At 51.4% G+C, this 18,376-nt stretch overlaps 1 protein-coding gene across 3 annotated transcripts; it reads left to right on the forward strand.

The window, feature by feature from the left end:
* The first annotated feature begins 853 nt into the window (after nt 1–853).
* CNPY3 (canopy FGF signaling regulator 3) lies at nt 854–13,255 on the forward strand. 3 transcript variants are annotated; one of them, XM_034647807.1, is made up of 7 exons: nt 864–1,149; nt 5,661–5,784; nt 6,301–6,371; nt 6,428–6,558; nt 8,643–8,765; nt 9,025–9,142; nt 9,455–13,255. In XM_034647807.1, the coding sequence occupies exons 1-7, from the start codon at nt 990–992 to the stop codon at nt 9,667–9,669; spliced, it is 942 nt and encodes a 313-aa protein (XP_034503698.1). In that variant the 5' UTR covers nt 864–989; the 3' UTR covers nt 9,670–13,255. The 3 variants fall into 3 exon arrangements, 2 of the variants coding, with proteins under 2 accessions (XP_034503698.1, XP_011217058.2); XM_011218756.3 differs by lacking the exon at nt 6,301–6,371 and having other exon boundaries at nt 869–1,149; nt 6,462–6,558; XR_004622023.1 differs by lacking the exons at nt 9,025–9,142; nt 9,455–13,255 and having other exon boundaries at nt 854–1,149; nt 6,301–6,358; nt 6,462–6,558.
* Nucleotides 13,256–18,376: the final 5,121 nt, after the last annotated feature.

Genomic DNA, 18,376 nt, shown 5'->3' on the forward strand with positions numbered 1-18,376 from the left:
AGAGAACTGAGGTTACATACTAAAAAGAAAATGTGTGAATTTTTTACAATCTGCTGATAAGCTTTAATTCCACAAACCCATTCAAGCTTGCCAGCAACAGGCAAGTCTAACAGCAGCTAGGAGCATCCTTTGTCATCATACATTTAGAAACTGAGCCTCAGGGCTCCTGGCTGGCTCGGTTGGTGGAGCATGCAACTCTTGATCTTGGGGTTGTGAGTTCAAGTAGGGATTACTTTAAAAATTAAAAGGAAGGAAGGGAGGGAGGAAGGAAGGAAGGAGGAAAAAAAACTGAGGCACAGAGAGGAGGCGATTTGTTCTAGTTCTCGGGGGACCAATCTAGGATTACTTGGCATTAAGAAAACAATTTGAATGCCGGGGACTGTTTGAGTCGCCAAGGTCTCCCCCACAGCGCCTACTACTGATTAGCAATTACAACAATAACAACAATGATAATAGTAACAAAATTTAAAAACAGGTGCTCACTAACGGTTTGCTGCATTACGACCCCAGGAGGGAAGTGACGTAGAAGGAGGCGGAGAGGGACGGAGACGGCCTTCCGCACCTGCACCGGGACCCACAAGCCCCACCTCCTCCCATTCAAGCCCAGCCCGCTGCTATCCCCCTACCCGTCCTTGTCCTCCAGGCCCTCCCAGAGCCTCCGTTAGTGGGTGGGGAAAGATGCTGCCATAGGTCACTGAGGACACCATCCGCTCTCTCATTGGTCGAGACTGAAAAAAGATCGCTCTCCCATTCGCTGGAGGGCAAGCCCCGGAAAGCCCATTGGCTGCGTAGTCCGCGGGCCTTCGTGGGCTCTGGGGGCGGGCCGAGGTGACCAGAGGAGGGAGCGGGCCGGGTGGGGGGGGTGCTCCCTGTTGCCCTGGTTACGCCGAGGCACGTGTGCAGTCCCGGAAGCGGCTCCGGGAAGCTGCCCAGCGCGCGCAGCCGGAGGAAGCGCAGCCCGGTCCGTTGGGGTCGGCTCCGGCTGGGCCATGGAGCTGTTGCCTGAGCCCGCGCCCCGACCCGGGCCCCGCTGTGTTCTGCTTCTCTCCCTGCCACTGTTGCTGCTGCTGCTGCTGGCCCCGGAGCTGGGCCCCAGCCACGCGCACGCCGAGGAGACCGACTGGGTTCGACTCCCCAGCAAATGCGAAGGTGAGGGGGCGGGGCCCGCGGGGAGTATCCTGCCAGAGGGGCGGGGCGTGCGGAGTAGGGTCGGGGGGATGGGACGTCTTTGGCTCCTGAGCTGGAGCCTCTTCATTCATTGAAGCTACTGTGGCCTGGGTCCGTGCTGCTCGCCGGGGACACGGGGGCGGGCAAGAGGTCGGGTCTCGGTGCACCTGGAGCTCTCAAATCAGTACAAAAGCAGCAGTTACAATCCAGGGTGGTAGTACGGGCTTTGCGGGCCGGGGGAGGAGCATCTAATCTAGCCTAGAGGGGGGGAAAAGCTGTGTGGAGAGGGAAGTCAGGAATTCGTATAGGAAGCCCAAACAGGAATTAGGAGTTAGCTGGGCGAAGAGACGTGAAAAGAGAGAGAGTCTCTCAGGAAACGACAGATGCAGAGGCCTACAGGCTGAGAAGCCAAGGACAAGTTTGAGGAACTGAAAAGGTCCGTGTGACTGTCCTTAGGGGAGGAGGAGCCAGCTCTCCCCTTTGTGCCTTCACCACAAGCTGATCTGTGTAATTGGTAGACTCCCCCACTAGCTGTGCGCTCCTTGAGGGCAGGGACCTTGTCTCAGGTACTCATTCACACACTGCCTGGTGGGCATCCCGTGAATATTTTTGGAATAAGTACGAATAAATTGGGGCTCTGGGTGTGTGTGGAGGACGGAGAAGGGTCTGAGGCCTAAGGGGAGAAGAAGAGAGGGCCACTTTGGTACCAGAGTAGATCTAGCCTGGGGGTATTTGGTGAGGGAGGAGGATTTTAGGAATAAGGAGAAAGTGAATCCCAAAGATATAGGGGTGGAGGCGGAGAACTTCAGAGAGAGAGAAAGAGCGCCAGCGCCAAAGCCAGTGATGCGGGACTATGAAGGGCCTACCTTTTCTTCCCCCTCCCCCATTTCTTTTTCTTCCCCAGACCTGTGCAGTCACTCCTTCCTTGCCATTTCCATAACCCCAAACCTGTCCGAAAGTTGGCTATAAATCCATTTCATCCCAATTCAAAGTGTACAGCAGGCCAGATGTTCCCTAAGCACTGGGAAGTGGGGGTGGGGTAGATTGGGACACATAATCCTTTCATTTGAGAGATGAAAGATGAGATGCTTCAGAGATGAGTGACTTCACTGAGAGGGCTCCCAGTATGGGTTCTAGCCTGCACCTTGTCCCTCACTCCCATAAATAGGCAGAGAGTTGTGATGCTTCCCTTTCACCCTTGCTCTAGTCCTAACCTATATGGTATGGTTTGGGGGTTTCACTTCCTCTCTTTGTTTTCTATCTTAGCCCCTCAGAAGAGGCTATTCTCATAGCCTGAGAATCTCACATTTCTTTCCCATAGGAGGCATTCACAGACTCAGAAGCATAGAGCTGGCAAAGATCTTAGAGATCATTCTAGTCCAGCCTCATTTTGTAGGTAATTGAGAAAGATTAATTTAAAAGGGATATTCATTTTATTTTATTTTATTTATTTATTTGTCAGAGAGAGGGAGAGTGAGAGCGAGCCAGAGAGCACAAGCAGGGGGAGCAGCAGGCAGAGGGAGAAGCAGTCTCCCCGCTGAGCAAGGAGCCCATGCCAGGACCCCAGGGTCATGACCTGGGCCAAAGCAGACAGACGCTTGACAGACTGATCCACCCAGGCATCCCTAAAAGGAATATTCAGTTACAGGATGGCTTGGCAAACTCTTAGACTCTTCTTAATAGTGTATTTGCTTTTATTTATCACTGTTGCACCTTTGTTATTAAATGCTGACTGTGTCTGGCCCACAAAGCCTGCCTCCTGGCTCCACAGCCTGAGTGGAATAGGCCTTGGCACAGAGGAAGGAGGACCTGGGCGGAAAAAGAGTAGGTGGGTGTCTATGAGAGTCTGGGGTCTGTGCCATGAGTCTCCTCCAAGTCTAGTTCTGGGTGGGATCCCCAGAGGGGTCTTGAAGAGGTAAGATTTGGAAGAGTTGAGAAGCAGGGTTGTGGTTGATGGGCACGAGAGAGAAAGGAGGTTCCAGCTCCCCAGGGCCTGGAATCCTACACGTTGAGGGCATGGGAGAAGGGGGCAAAAGAGCCAGAAAAATGATGAGCTCACACAGAGTGCAGAACAGAGAGGGGGAGGGGGACTGGTGGTCCTGGATAGAGAGCCAGGGAGGTGAGCTGCCTCAATTCATTGCAGACTCTGAGAACACAGCTTATATTTTGGAATTTTCATGTGTTCCAAGTTCTTGAAGCCATCTGTTAAATGTGTGTGTTATAAAATTTTACCAAGCAAGCCTTCAGGGGATGTATTTTTGTGTGGGGGACTGGTCTTCTACCAAACTCTGCTGTCGGTGTTACAACAGTACTAACGGCGTTGAGCCTACAGATCATATTCGTTCAGGGGCACCAGAAGCTGCTCCAGCACAGTCTCTCAGCGATATTTATTAGGTGTCCAACACAGCAGAGTGAGCCCCAGACTAGAGGAATACAGAGAAAACCCAGTATCTGATACTCACTGCGGGTACCCTTATAGTTATAGCTGGGGAGACATAGAGTAACCAAAGGCTCGTAGAACATGGATCCTTTAGAGACCCAGATGAAATCAGAGCAGGTGGGATGGGTCCAGAAGAGTTTTCCAGGAAGAGGAGGCTTTTCTTTTATTTCTTTTATTTTCTTTAAAGATTCTATTTATTTATTTATTGTGGGAGAGAGAGATTGAGAGAATGAGTGGGGGGAGGGGCAGAGGGAGAAGCAGACTCCCTGCAGAGCAGGGAGCCCGAACTTGGGACTCAATCCAGGACCTTGGGATCATGACCTGAGCCGAAGGCAGACACTTAATCAACTGAGACACCCAGGTGCCCCAGGAGGAGGCTTTTATTTTTTTATTTTTTAAAGATTTTATTTATTTATTTGACAGAGAGAGAGGCAGCCAGCGAGAGAGGGAACACAAGCAGGGGGAGTGGGAGAGGAAGAAGCAGGCTCCCAGTGGAGGAGCCTGTTGTGGGACTTGATCCTAGGACTCTGGGATCACGCCCTGGGCCGAAGGCAGACGCTTAACGACCGAGCCACCCAGGTGCCCCAGGAGGAGGCTTTTGAAGTGAGGTTGTGGGGCGCCTGGGTGGCTCAGTCGGTTAAGCATCTGCCTTTGTGTTGGGTCATGATCTCAGGGTCCTGGGATCAGCCCGTGTCAGACTACTCGTTCAGCGGGGAGTCTAGTTGTCCCTCTCCCTCTATCCCCCCACAGCCGTTCATGCTGTTTCTCTCTATATATAATAAATAAATAAAATCTTTTTAAAAATAAATTAGTAAAGTGAGGATGTAGGGTGCCTGGGTGGCTCGGTTGGTTAAGCAGCCGACTCTTAGTTTCAGCTCAGGTCCTAATCTCAGGGTCGTGAGATTGAGCCCCAAGCTCTGCATCGAGCCCTGCATGGGGCCTTGTGCTCAGCTGGGAGTCTGCTTGAGATTCTCTGCCTCTCCCTCTACCCCTGCCCCTGCTCATGCTCTATCTCTCTGTCTCTTGCTCAAATAAATAAAATCTTAAAAAATAATAATAATAATAATAAGCGAGGTTGGGAGAATGGACAGAACAGCCTATAGAAGGCATTAAGTACTCTCCCAGGGCCTCGGACAAGTCACACTTTCAGTGGCAATACTCCCTACGCAGCGGCAATTACTCCATTGGACTGTACGTAGAACGGAGGAACCTGTGTTCGGCTGTGAATCCCCAGACAGTACCTGACACACAGGAGTTGCTTAGTAACTGTTTGAGGAAGAGTAAGAGGAAACAAGAGGACGAATGTACAGAGCCAGTAGGAACAAGGCCTCTGGAGGGGATGGAGCAGATGACCTTGGTAGGGGCAGAGGGCTGGTGTTGGAACAGCACACGCAGTCAAGTCATAAACCAGACAGACAAGACCTTTGGGGACAAGGGGGGAAATTTGAATATGGACTGAGTATTAGGTGATATTGGCATTATTGTTCATTTTCCGAGGATCAGTATGGTTTTATGGTTGGGTAGAAGAAAGTCCTTGTTCTCCAGAGATGCATGAGGACATTTTGGGGGTGAAAGATCATGATGTCTGCAGCTTACTTTCAAAAAGGTTTAGCAAAAACCATGTGTGTGTCGTTGAGGTATATTACCGTATCATCATACTGCTTTACGTTAGCTACCGGAGAGACTGTGCCGGCTCATTAACAGACTGTTGAAATGAGTGAGGCTCTGTAGTTACTCGTTGTACTCATTCCACTGTTTTGTATGTTTGAAAATTTAAAATGATTACAGGGGGTGGTGGGTGGGGACAGGAAGAAGCTGGGAGAAGTGGAGTCAGTAGGATAAGGGCCAGGACTGGACAGGGGGGGCAGCGACTGTTGGAGCCAAGTTTCACCCAGTGACCTCTATGTGGTGGTCTGGGGCCGACTCCTTCCCTGCCCCGAGTGTTGACCGAGTCTAGGAGAGGCATCTGCCTGGGTGTGTTTGGCTGGGAGCTGGCTCCTTCCTGTCAGACTCACACGCGCTCAGAAGGCTGTGCTGGGTCTCCCGCCCCCAGTGTGTAAGTATGTCGCCGTGGAGCTGAAGTCAGCTTTTGAGGAGACTGGCAAGACCAAGGAGGTGATCGACACAGGCTATGGCATCCTGGATCGGAAGGCTTCCGGAGTCAAATACACCAAGTCGTAAGTGAAGGGGCTACCCACTGGCCTGGCCTGCTTTGTTCCTGGAGGCTCGGGAGGCTTGGAGTTCCCTCTCCGTTCCAGCCAGGCAAACCCACCAAAGGGAGGCAGCTCTCACCAACACCTGAGTTTGCCCGCTGGTTTTGCCCCAGCTAATTGTGTGGTCTTCATAAATCCCTTCATTCCACTGAGCCTCAGACTTATTTGTCACAGCAAGATGGTTCGACCTTATCTCCTCCCAGGCTTTTGGATTTCATGGGCCAGTGCAATTAAAAAAAAAAAAAAAATTGGTAACATAGGATTACCAGCTTTTAATTGTACCAGGAATAAATATTAAAAGCAAGCCAAAAAAAACCCCTTCCATCAGCCACGATCATCCTTTCAAAAATGAAATATTTTGACATCAAAATTTAATACTTTTTACCTTAGAGACACATCAAAATACTTAATCATTTAGCTTTATAAAAGATGCCTTGCCATAGAGCTGTTAAAATTTTGTCTCTCTGGTCTGTGTTCCAGCATTTCAGAGCCCCCAGACCAGATGACCTATCTTCCTTCCAGCTCTGACTTCCCTTTGGTGAGATGCGCAGGTGTTGGGGTCGCAGGGCTGGAGGGACGGACCGCTAACCCGCTGGGGCTGGGAGAGGAGCTCAGTCCCTCTCGTGCTGCTGTCTCTGCAGGGACTTACGGTTAATCGAAGTCACTGAGACCATCTGCAAGAGGCTCCTGGACTACAGCCTGCACAAGGAGAGGAGCGGCAGCAACCGGTTTGCCAAGGTTGGGTTTGTGCTTGTCCTTCATCCGCGCTGGGTCCCGGCCCGCATGTATCTCAGTGGTCTGCTGGTGTGGGTGCGACTTGAAGATCCTGCTTGCGGAGCTTCCCTCATTGGCCTTTTCCCATTCTTCATCGATTACTGTTTGCATTTCTTGCCTCCAGAGTGCCCGGACTTTCAGTGGCAGTGGGCACATTCTCAGTGACCTGGGCCATCAGGGCCCTGCCTCCACCTCAGACTGAAATGCCCCCATGGAGGCCTGAGCACGGGCTCAGGGAGAGCTCAGGAAGTACAGAGCCGTGGGGTGTAGAGGAGATGTCAGAAGACACAGCGGTGGGGGGGTGGGGATGATCACCTAGCCCCTCCGGGCCCACAGGGCACTCACCTGGACCTCTGTCGGGTGACATTTAATGCACTTACTGTGTGCATGAATGCCTCTATCCCTGGAGAATGAGCTTCGTAATTACCGCAAGGCCCACCGTTCTTGGCCTCATCATCTTCAGTGCCTGGCACCATATGATAAGGGACTTGCCTTCCGTGTTTCTCCACCTGAGTGCCCTGCTAGTGGCCTTGATTAGTCAGAAACCCCTGGGGAGCCTAGAGGCTTCTTAAGCAGCAGAAATCTTAGACTTTATCTTTAAAATTTAGGAGCTCCTGGGTGGCTCAGCTGCTTAAGCGGCTGACTCTTTTTTTTTAAAGGTGTATTCATTTGAGAGAGAGTGAGGGAGCCCACGTGTGAGCGTGTGTGTGTGCAAGTGTGCGCACGTGCTGGGGGGAGGGAGAGGGAGAGAGAGTCTCAAGCAGATTCTGTGCTGAGCACAGAGCCTGATGCAGGGTTCCATGCAGAGCTCGATCTTACCAACCCCGAGATCACAACCTCAGCCAAAACCAAGATTTGGACATCCGGCTGACTGTGACACCCAGTTGCCCCAAGCGTCTGACTCTTGATCTCAGCTCGGGTCTTGATCTCAGGGCTGTGAGCTCAAGCCCTGCATTGGGCTCCATGCTGGGTGTGGAGCCTTTTTAAAAAATAAAAAAATAAAGGGATCCCTGGGTGGCTCAGTCGGTTAAGTGTCTGCCTTCGGCTCAGGTCGTGAACCCCGGGGTCCTGGGATGGAGCCCCACATCGGGCTCCCTGCTCAGTGGGGAGCCTGCTTCTCTCCCTCTCCTTCTGCCCCTTTCCCTGCTTGTGCCCTCTCTCTCTCTCTGTCAGATAAAATCTTTTAAAAAAATAAATAAAACATCTATGAATTTTGTACTCAGTAATAAATCCATGTTTCACCCTAATATAAAAATGTTTAAAACTATTTTCCATAGCCATAAAATTAGAAACAACCTAACCATTCACCAGTGGCTAAATAAGTTGATATGGCCATTTAGTGGACAAAAAAAAAAAAGGATGAGGTTGCTCTTTATGAATTGAATTAAAATTGTGTGCAAAGTCAGTTGTTCAGTAAAAAAGGCAAGGGGTAGAATAGTGTGGCTGATACATACATACTTCTTGTAAGAAGCAGGGGGGAGGAGAGGAGGATATATTGGTATGTATATTTGCTTGTAGTTTGCACACATCACCTCTGGAAAGAAAGAGGAAATAGTGTGTGGATGGAGTCTCTGGGGAGAAGACCTAGGTAGCTGGCAAAAATATTTTCACAGAACCAAGAGCCCTCCCTGCCTCGCCTGTGTCCTGTTCCAACCCAGGAAAGACACAAGCCCCAGGAAGAAGCGGAGTGGGGATTGGGTCTAGACGTGGGGGACCGAGTGTTCCCAGCCACAATGAGGGGAAAGAGCAAGGACACACTTAATTCCTGGAAAAAGAGTATCCTTTCAAAGGTCCTGAAGGCACGAGGCATGATAGGGGGTGTGTGTGTGTCTCTCTCTCTCTCTCTCTTTCTCTGTGTGTGTGGGTAGCTGCGTAGGGGTTGTGGGAGGAGGCCTGAAAGAAGGGAAAAGAAGGTGAGGTCAAGTATGAGAAGCCTGGGAGGGTCCTGACTCCTCAGAGCCCGGTCCTTGGGCCTCCAGCACCACCCGGAGAGGAGGGTGGGAGGTGGAGAGCGCGCTCAGCCTCTCACGCTCGTCCGCCTCTTCCAGGGCATGTCTGAGACCTTCGAGACACTGCACAACCTGGTCCACAAAGGGGTCAAGGTGGTGATGGATATCCCCTACGAGCTGTGGAACGAGACCTCTGCGGAGGTGGCTGACCTCAAGAAGCAGGTACGGGCCTCTCAGCCCTCAGAGGCTGCCCTGCCTCGTGGCGGGCGGGGGGAACCAGATCTGTGGCTGAGGCAGGCCACCAAGAGCTGGGGTGGGGGTAGGAGGCTTTGGTCAAGTCGTCTCACCTCTCTGGCTTCAGTTTCCTCAGGGGAGTCACAGCCACCTGCCTGTCCTGCGGTGGGTTGTGAGACTCAGCCGAGCTCCCGCGGGAGCGAGTCGGTGCTGGGGCTTTGCCAATGCACCGTGTTGTGGTTCATAGTGCGACGTGCTGGTGGAAGAGTTCGAGGAGGTGATCGAGGACTGGTACAGGAACCACCAGGAGGAAGACCTGACTCAGTTCCTCTGCGCCAATCACGTGCTAAAGGGCAAGGACACCAGTGAGTGTGAGGGAGGGAGAGGGCAGGGCAGGTTCCCCTTGCTCCCCCTCAGGGGAGGTGGGTAGGGAGAGGACAGAAAAGAACAAAGAAACGGAAGGTGTCCTAGCAGCCCTGCCCTTGGGGAGCTTGAGGGGACAGGGCGGAGTGAGAGGTACGGAAACCAGGTGCAGAAGCACATGAAGGGAACTCAGATGGCCCTGGGGGGGCCGCAGTGAGGCAGGAGGCGGGGACTCACGGGGGGCGGGGTGCCAGTTCCAGGTGCCCTCCGCCCCCAGCAAACCAGTCCGCGATGGGTGTCTCTCCCCACCCCAGGTTGCCTGGCAGAGCGGTGGTCCGGTAAGAAGGGGGACACAGCCGCCCTGGGAGGGAAGAAGTCTAAAAAGAAGAGCAGCAGGGTTAAGGCCTCAGGCGGCGGCAGCAAACAGAGGAAGGAGCTAGGTGGCCTGGAGGAAGACCGCAGCCCCGAGGAGGATGAGGGCATCCAGAAGGCGTCTCCTCTCACACACAGCCCCCCGGATGAACTTTGAGCCTAACCCAGTGCCCCCTGTCCCGAGATCCTGACCTGGGGGCTAAAGAATCTGGGACCCCGCTCTGGCAGGCAGACAGCTGTCCTGCTCCAGGTCCTCCGTGCCAGGCGGCTTGCTGCCAGCAGAGACACGGGGCCAGGGAAGAACTCGCCTCCTCCCTCCGCCCAGCAGCTCTCCTGACCCCGGCTTCGGGCAGGCCGTGCCATTTCCCGCCTGCCAAGGACTCCAGTGTGAGCTCAGGAGGGGCAGGTGTGGGGCCCATGGGGAGGGCACCCCAGCCTTCACCTCCCCTTACTCCTCCCCAACGGGGAAGCAAGACTACAGCCCAGCCCACCCCTGCTGACCCCCTCCTGTGGACACCTGGCGCTCTGCCGGGCCCTCCCCAGGGCTCACAGAGTAAAAACCTTTTGGCCTTTTTTGTTCCAAATTTTGAGTACCCTTCAGCTCCTCAGAGGGGCCTGGAGCCCCTGTTGCTCTTCCTTGCCCCTCACCTTCCAGCCTTGGGGGCTGAGGATGAAGAGGCAGTTCCCAGCCTCCCATTACTGAGGCTGGCCAGCCTGCTCTGGGGACCAGCAAGCGCAAGGACGGCCCGGGTTGTTTTGGAGTGAGGCCCCACACAGGGCTTTGGCCCTGCCCCTCAGCTGCCTTTGGACTCCCTGAGCTCCCCAGGCCAGGAGGGGCCTCACCTGTGCCCTGGGCACCTGGCTGCCCTCTGTCCTCTCCTCTCTCCCCAAGGCCTTCCCATCTGTTGTGTAAACTGTTTGCTGATGACCCCACCAGATCCGCCCCTCCTTCCCATCTCCATCTGCCCTACTTGTTGGTCTTGAACCTTGTTCCCTGATGACCACAACTTACAGCTCTGCTCTTTCTAATTGTTGTGCCCAGAGGGGAGGACACCCCAGTCCCCCAATAGCCGGTTACACCATGTTCTCTGGGAGCAGGGGAGGAACAGGAAGGCTGGCCTCTAGGGAGAAGTCACGGGAGGCCCAGGCACCTCCCCGTTCTGCCCCGAGGGCAGGGATCGGGTGCTCAGCAGCGGTAGTAATGACAACTGCACACGCTCCCCTCCCGGTGCTTTAACCTGAACCCTTACAAGTCCCATGGGGTGGGTGCCATTAGCCTCATCTTGCGGTAGAAGACAAACTGGCTCAAATGAATTGACGTGCCCAGAGTCCTGCTGCTAGTAAGTGTACAGGGGCACTCAGACTCTGGATCCATTGTGTTTCCGCTGCCCCATGGCTGGCAGCTCCTTCCCCCAGCATCTGGCACTGTCAGCATGATCCACATTGAACTGGTTTGGTTTCTTAGCTGTAGCTCCACCCCTACCAGCAAACTTCTTTTCAAAGTAAAGGAGGAAGGAGCTAGGGCTTCTTAGAAGGAGACAGTGGCAGAAGTTCCCGCCAGCGGTGCCCCTGCCCAGCCCCCTGTGAACACCCCCACAGACCCCTTCATGCTTCTGGCCTGGTCTGGTGGTTAGGGCGAGATGCCCTGCTGGAGCACCCCAGACTCCGGCTCCAGTGAAATGCCCCAAGGTCCAAACTAACTGGGGGCGAAGGCCTCCTTCTCTCCTGAGGTGGGACAGCCAAGGCCAGAGAGGGTGGAGCAAACTTAAAACCTTTTTCCTCTGATTGATGAGGCTTCCAAGAGGTCTTTGGAGGATGATACTTTTTCGGTTTAGTCCCCCTGCCCCCACCCATCTCTAGGACTGGCACTGCCCCCTTTTGAAGGCGCTGTGGGCAGTGAGATTCCAATTGAGACTCAGGTCCCACCCTGGGCTCTGTTTGGGGGCTGGAGCTCAGGTATGGGGAACCATTTGCAGCCCCCCGTACGGTCTAGGATTTCGTGGCTAGTCTCTGATCCTCCCCCTTCTGTTACTAACCCACAACACTTCGGTGCCTGGCTTACGTCTGTCCCCAGAGCTTCATTGGTCCTTAAAGTGGGACAGGACAAAGACCTATCCCTTTGCTGGGGTGTGGGCCCAGTGGCCCAATCCAGGTCCGGTCCCAGACCAGAGGGCAGACAGCACTGTGACTGCTTTGCTCTTTGACCTGTGGCTGCTGCAGGTCTAGCGCCTTCCTCCCCCTACCCCCCACAAGGGCCAGGCAGGTTGCGCAGGCACTAGCTCTCCACCCACCTACCCCAGCAGGCAGCCTCTCTCGCCTGGCCCAGCCTAGAAGAGCCAGAGGCAAGATCCAGCTTCCCAGGGTTTTTTCCTCTCTGCACCACACATACAGGCCTTTCTGAACCTGAGTATTGCCTCCCACTTTCCCACACCCCCTCTCTCCCTAAGGGGAGGGGAATGGCTGAGTTGCGGTTAATCAGATTCTAGTCCCCTTATTAGAAATCCTGTTAGAGCAGGGCTTCTTGAACTCATTTGAACATGAGTGTCACATGGCACGCTTGTTAGATGTCTGGGCCCACCTCAGATTTGCCGGCTTAGGGACCTAGGAGTCTGCTTGTTTAACAAAGCTCTCATGGTTCCTCAAATGAGGAACCCACTACCGCAGGAGAAACACAGGCTGTTGGGCTAAGAGGGGGTAGGACCTCCATGGAGTCAATGTCAGGGTCTGGTCTTCAGGCACACGACAAGTCAGAACTCCAGAGAGGATCTGTCTGTGCCAGAAACTTCCATCGTCCAGAGCCGCAAAGGCTGATGAACCAACCAGAAAGCTGATTCCTTACACAGGCCCTGGTAGTGACGTCTCAGGGCTTGGGGCTCTAGTCTGGGCAGCTGTATGGGGACTCTGTATTCATTTTATTTATTTACTTAATTTTTAGAGAGGGAGAGGATCTTAAGCGGGCTCTACACCCAGCGCAGAGCCCACCATGGGGCTCGATCCCACAACCCTGAGATCATGACCTGAGTGGAAAGCTTAACCAAGGGAGCCACCCAGGCGCTCCCCTGTATTCATTTTAAAGGGCAATTTCTAGAAAGCAGCTTCCTCTGTGCCCCAGTTCCTGGATGCTATTCCCACGCAGCGTCTTTTTTTGCAAGTTAGAAGATGGCACTCTTCACACCTTTGACTTCCATCTGCCAGAAAGCCGGTTTAAGACGCAAGTTTTGCGACAGTAAGACGCTTGGCCGCCAGCACGGACTAGCACACTGACGGAGCCGCGCGCTAGGCGGCGGGACCGGCGGGCGCGAGGTCCGGCCCCGCAGCGCCGCATCCCCTCGGGTCACACGCCAGAGCGAGATGTCTGGGTTGGTTTGTTTGGTCTTGCAGCCTGTCTTCGTGCGACAGACGCAGGGCCCGCACCTCACTGGTGTCGAGGAGGGCTCCGTGGGCTGGGCCCAGCCGCAGAGGCAGCCGAACCCCCCGGGGCACCCCGGTGGCCGAGGCTGCCCCAGTGCGGAGAGTCGCAGCCCCGCTGGACTCGGAGTGCGGACTGTGGCAGGCCCAGCTCTCCGCGCCTCACCTAAGGTTCTGCCGCGGCGGCGGCCAGAAGCCCGGGATTCCCCAAAACCGCTGAACTGGAACACACGGCCAGGAAGGCGTCGCGAAGTGCACGGCTCGCTGGGTTCTTACCGACTGAACGGCCGAGTCACCAGCACCCCAGCTCCTGGGAAACACGATTACCGTCGCCCCCCCGTCTCCCACCACAGAAAGCACAGGGACTTTGGTCACTGTCCTACCCCAGAGCTTGTTCTAGTACCTGGCACAGAGGAGCTGCGTAATCAGTAGCTGCCTAATGAATGAAGCACAGAAAGCTTAAGTAACTTTCCCGAGGTCCCACGTTCAGTAAGTGGCCCGAGCAGTCGGCCCCGCGGACCGACTTCGGTGTCCTGGGACAGAGCCATAACGCCGCAGCACCCTGCAGCTAGGCCGGCGTGGGCACCGTTCCCCCTGACGTGGCTCTCTTCTAGAGGGCAGACAGCTACAGTCTTCAGAGTTCAATGTGGAGAATGCAATTAGGAGTGAGATTTCTTTTTCTTTTTTTCTTTCTTTCTTTCTTCTTTTCTTTGCTTTTCTTTCTTCTTTCCTTTTAGAGAGAGAGCACAAGCAGGGGGAGCAGCAGGCAGAGGCAGAGGGAGAAACAGGCTCCCCGCTGAGCAAGGAGCCCAATGCGGGACTCGATCCTAGGACCCTGGGATCATGACCTGAGGCGAAGGCAGATGCTTAACGGACTGAGCCACCCAGTCGCTCCAGGAGTGAGATAACTTTCAAATCTTTCTCCCTTTCCAGAGTTCACTGTTGTGTATAACTGAAAGCCAGCTTGACCCTGACGCTGCTGTCAAGGGAAGGCCTTTTTTTTTTTTTTTAAACTAATCTCAACACCCAACGTGGGGCTCAAACTTACAACCCCAAGATCGAGAGTCGCATGCTGTGCCGACTGAGCTAGCCAGGCGCCCCTCAAGGGCTGGCTCCTGTTTACAGTTTTTTGAAGAGGAACCCAATTTATTCACTCTTTAAACTGTATTCTCCATCTACTAAGGTTGTACTGGCCAACCGAACGTCAACTTCCGTGAAAATGACTGTGATTCTTTATAAGGAGGTGTTGTTGCACATTGAGAAGGAAGAGAAGCAGGCTGAGCCTGTCACCAGCTCAAGGGGTGGCAACATCTATCACCGCCAACCCCTCTAAAATACATAAATATGTGAAAAGTTCTCTGTTCAAAAAGAACAAAACAAAAAAGACAGTCAAGGGGCACCTGGGTGGCTCAGTTGGTTAAGCATCTGACTCTTTTTTTTTTTTTTAAAGATTTTATTGATTTATTCGACAGAGATAGAGACAGCCAGCGAGAGAGGGAACACAAGCAGGGGGAGTGGGAGAGGAAGAAGCAGGCTCTCAGCAGAGGAGCCTGATGTGGGACTCGATCCCGGAACGCCGGGATCACGCCCCGAGCCGAAGGCAGACGCTCAACCGCTGTGCCACCCAGGCGCCCCAAGCATCTGACTCTTGATCTCAGCTCAGGTCTTGACCTTGAGTCATGAGCTCAAGCCCAGAGTTGGGTTCCACGCTAGGCATGGAGCCAACTTAAAAAAAAAAAAAAAAGGCACTCAAGAAGCCAGATGTTTATTTTGTTAGGAATTACCTACTCACCCAAGTGGTCTTAGTATTTTACCGTTCATCCCATCAAGACAGGATGGCATGTGCTAAGTCAGCCTTTGAATAAGCAATGCTTCCTCAGCCTGCTACCGGGGCTCAAATAGCGTATCACTTTTATGCGGAGAACAGCTCGGTGAGCAGTTCACTGTCCACTGAAGAGACCTTATTGGACATCAGCACACCGTAAAGCTGCTTGTGACAAAGTGTGAAATAGTCAAAGGAAACCTCTCTTCTTACATGTTGGTGGAATTTTCGTAGGGGCACTACCCTTAACAAAAAAGGAGCCACATTTAATTCGTGTTGCGATCCACTAATGTAGGGACCGATTTTACACTCATTTAACAGGACTTTATTAAAGCAACTTAAGTCTTCTATGGTATATTAAAAAGTCCAAAAAGGACTCCATTGTGATATATCTGCTGGCGGAGTCCATGTGGGCGGGTGGCTTCCCTCCCCTCCCCCAGCGTCCCAGTGTGCATTCTGGGGAGACACAGCAGACAAGAGGTTTCTTCCAGCAGCTTGGACTAGAGTCTGGACCTTCCTCTGAAAAATTAATTTCTACCTCTTCTGAATCGAAACAAAACCAGGGGGTCCTTCACTTGTAGTTATCGTACATACAGACTTAATTCTAGGATTTTAATGTGTCCTCAAATTGGAATAGCCTGGGAGTTCGTCCAGCTGCAGCCATATTCCTAAGCTAAGGTCTTTTGGCAAACATCACACATTTGGGGATGAGGAATTTACGCTTTTCAACTAATTCCAAGTAAGCACTGCATTTTAAAAATTATCACATATTCTTATTTTCAGTTAAGTCAAACTGTAAATTGACTTAGATTTTGTGATCTTCTCTTCCACGGCCCAAAGCCTCACACAGTTTCTCTAAAATTCACTTAACTAACAAGTAAAACAAAAGGCAATTTCAGTATGTATCAGTGGGCAAAGGGCACGGACAGTTTAGGGATGAAGGACTGTAATTATTTGGTCCATTTTGGTGGCAATTGAAGATTACAACACTTAGATATAATTTTCTACCTTGTAAAATATCGGAATAACATCTTCATGTACAGAAGTGTTGAAACAAACATTTGTTTTGGGTGACAGTATCGATTAATAGAAAAATTCCATCAGGAAACTGATTTGATCATAGTTATCCAAGTGGTCACTCTCTTGAAAAATCGTGGGAGCGTTTTAAATGTTCAGAACATGGGGAATGATTAAACAAGTCACAACGCATCTACTCAATGTAGCCATTGAAGGCATGATTGAGGCCACATAATTTAAGGTCAAGAGAAGAAAACATGCTTTTGATGGTTAAAAGTTAAAAAAGAAAAGAAAGAGAAAAGGTCCATGAAATGTCATGTGTGTTATGATGTAGATATTTTTTTTTAAATGCCTCTGGATGAGAAAGAAATCAAATAATTATTAACTTCAGAACACAAATCTTATCTTTCAAATGGAAAGTACACTTACTGTTACAACCTTAATTTTTTTAAAATCCAAATTTACCACCAGTATTCATATTATTTTAAAAAATCATATTATGGCTCTGTGGGTAAAATTTTATATTTCTCAAAAATTGTAAGCATCAATATTTTAATAAAAGCCAAATATTTAAATAAAATTCCTTATCAGTATGGAGAGTCTGGCCTTTAGCCTCTGAAGGCTGCAAACCAATCACAAAAATGTTATACAAACATTCAGAGGTGTGCATTATGCCAAAAATTTAAACAACTTTGTTTTAAAACGGGTAAGAAAAAAATAAGAGCTGAAATCACTTCTAGACAATAAAAAGTTCCTGGGGATTGTCTTGTCTTTAAATATTGAGACCAGGGTGCGCCTGGGTGGCTCAGTTGGTTAAGCCTCCAACTCTTGATTTTGGCTCAGGTCATGGTCTCAGGATTGTGAGATCGAGCCCCACATGGGACTCCACACTGGGTGTGAAGCCTGCTTGGGATTCTCTCTCTCCCTCTGCCCTTCCCCCCCCCCAAATATCTATATCTATATATTTATATCTATGTCTATACCTGTATCTGTATCTATATATAGAGAGAGAGAGACCGAAAGAGTCAGGTAAACCTTACGACCTGTTGACGTGATTATCCTGGTCTTTCTAAAGCTGACATTTCCCAACAGCATTTTGAGCCCCGAGAAAATCCCTGGCTTATCTCAGATGCATTCAGAGAGGGTTAAGAGGCAAAAGTAAATGGAAAAGAAAGCAATAGTAAGGGAAAAAATAATAAATTGCCCTAGGCCACGTATCTACCTATTGATATTACAATTCCCAGTGTTGTGCCCTTCTCAGCCTGGTGCCAAAGACCGGTCTGTAGGGCCAGCATGAGCACAAGACCCCATTACTTGGGCAAGGCAGGCCCATTTGAGGCAGTCTGTGTGCTAAAAAGAGAAAGTTAAGAATGGTTATATAATCTTTGGGGTTCCTCCAGCTCCCAGATTCTACAGATAATGAAAGGGTGAGCAGGGGGGAGCCTCCTTCATTCTAAATTCCACACTTAGCTCTTTCTGAAGCCAGAAGAACAAAGATAGGTAGGCAAGGCTGTTCTCACAGCCTTGGGCTTCACTGGGCTTCACTGGGTGGCATCGTACTGCTGAACCCACCTCAGTCCAGGGTCTTGTCCTAGAAAGAGAACTTCTGCTTTGGGAAGAAGGGTAGATGTACGCTAACCAAACCAAAGGGCCGATTTATGAAGTGACAGTGAGCAATATAATAGCAAGGACAGCAAGTATTTCCACCCCTAACCCTGGATTTCCCACCCTGTGGGTACCTCTGTTGAAAGCAGATAGTGTTTACAAGATTAAAACTTTCAGGGGCGCCTGGCTGGCTCCGTTGGTTAAGTGGCCAACTCTTGATCTTGGCTCAGGTCATGATCTCAGGGTCCTGAGATCAAGCCAAGCCCCAGGTAGGGCTCTGTGCTCAGTAAGGAGTATGCTTGCCCCTCTCTCTCCCCTCTTGTTCCCCCCCAACTGCCCCCCCACTTGTACTCTGTCACACTCTCTCTCTCTAAAATAAGCGAATAGATAAAATCTTAAAAAAAAAAACAAAACCCTAGGGCGCCTGGGTGGCTCAGTTGTTAAGCGTCTGCCTTCGGCTCAGGTCATGATCCCAGGGTCCCGGGATGGAGCCCCATGCCAGGCTCCCTGCCCAGCAGGAGGCCTGCTTCTCCCTCTCCCACTCCTCCTGCTTGTGTTCCCTCTCTGTCTCTCTCTCTGTCAAATCAATAAATAAAATATTAAAAAAAAAACCCTAAAACTTTTAGGGGATTCTGGGTGGCTCAGTTGGTTAAATGCCCGACACATGATTTTGGCTGGGGACATGATCTCAGGGTTGTGAGACGGAGCCGGTGTCCGGCTCTGCACTGGGCATGAAGCCTCTTTCAGATTCTCTCTCCCTCTCCCTCTGCCCCTCCCCGCCTCTAAAAAAATTTAAAAAATAACAAAATTTTAGGGGCACCTGGCTGGCTCAGTCCCAGTAATGCATGCGACTCTCGATCTCAGGATTGTGAGTTCCAGCCCCATGTTTGGTTCAGAGATTATTTAAAAATAAAATCTTAAAAAAAAATCAAGATATTTATTTTCATATTTGTTTTTAAATTTTTTTGTGGAGATGCTGAGTTTCAAACAGGGGCCTCAAACAGCAAATAGG

The sequence above is a fragment of the Ailuropoda melanoleuca genome, chromosome 19 (assembly GCF_002007445.2).
Source record: "Ailuropoda melanoleuca isolate Jingjing chromosome 19, ASM200744v2, whole genome shotgun sequence".
Classification (NCBI taxonomy): domain Eukaryota; kingdom Metazoa; phylum Chordata; class Mammalia; order Carnivora; family Ursidae; genus Ailuropoda; species Ailuropoda melanoleuca.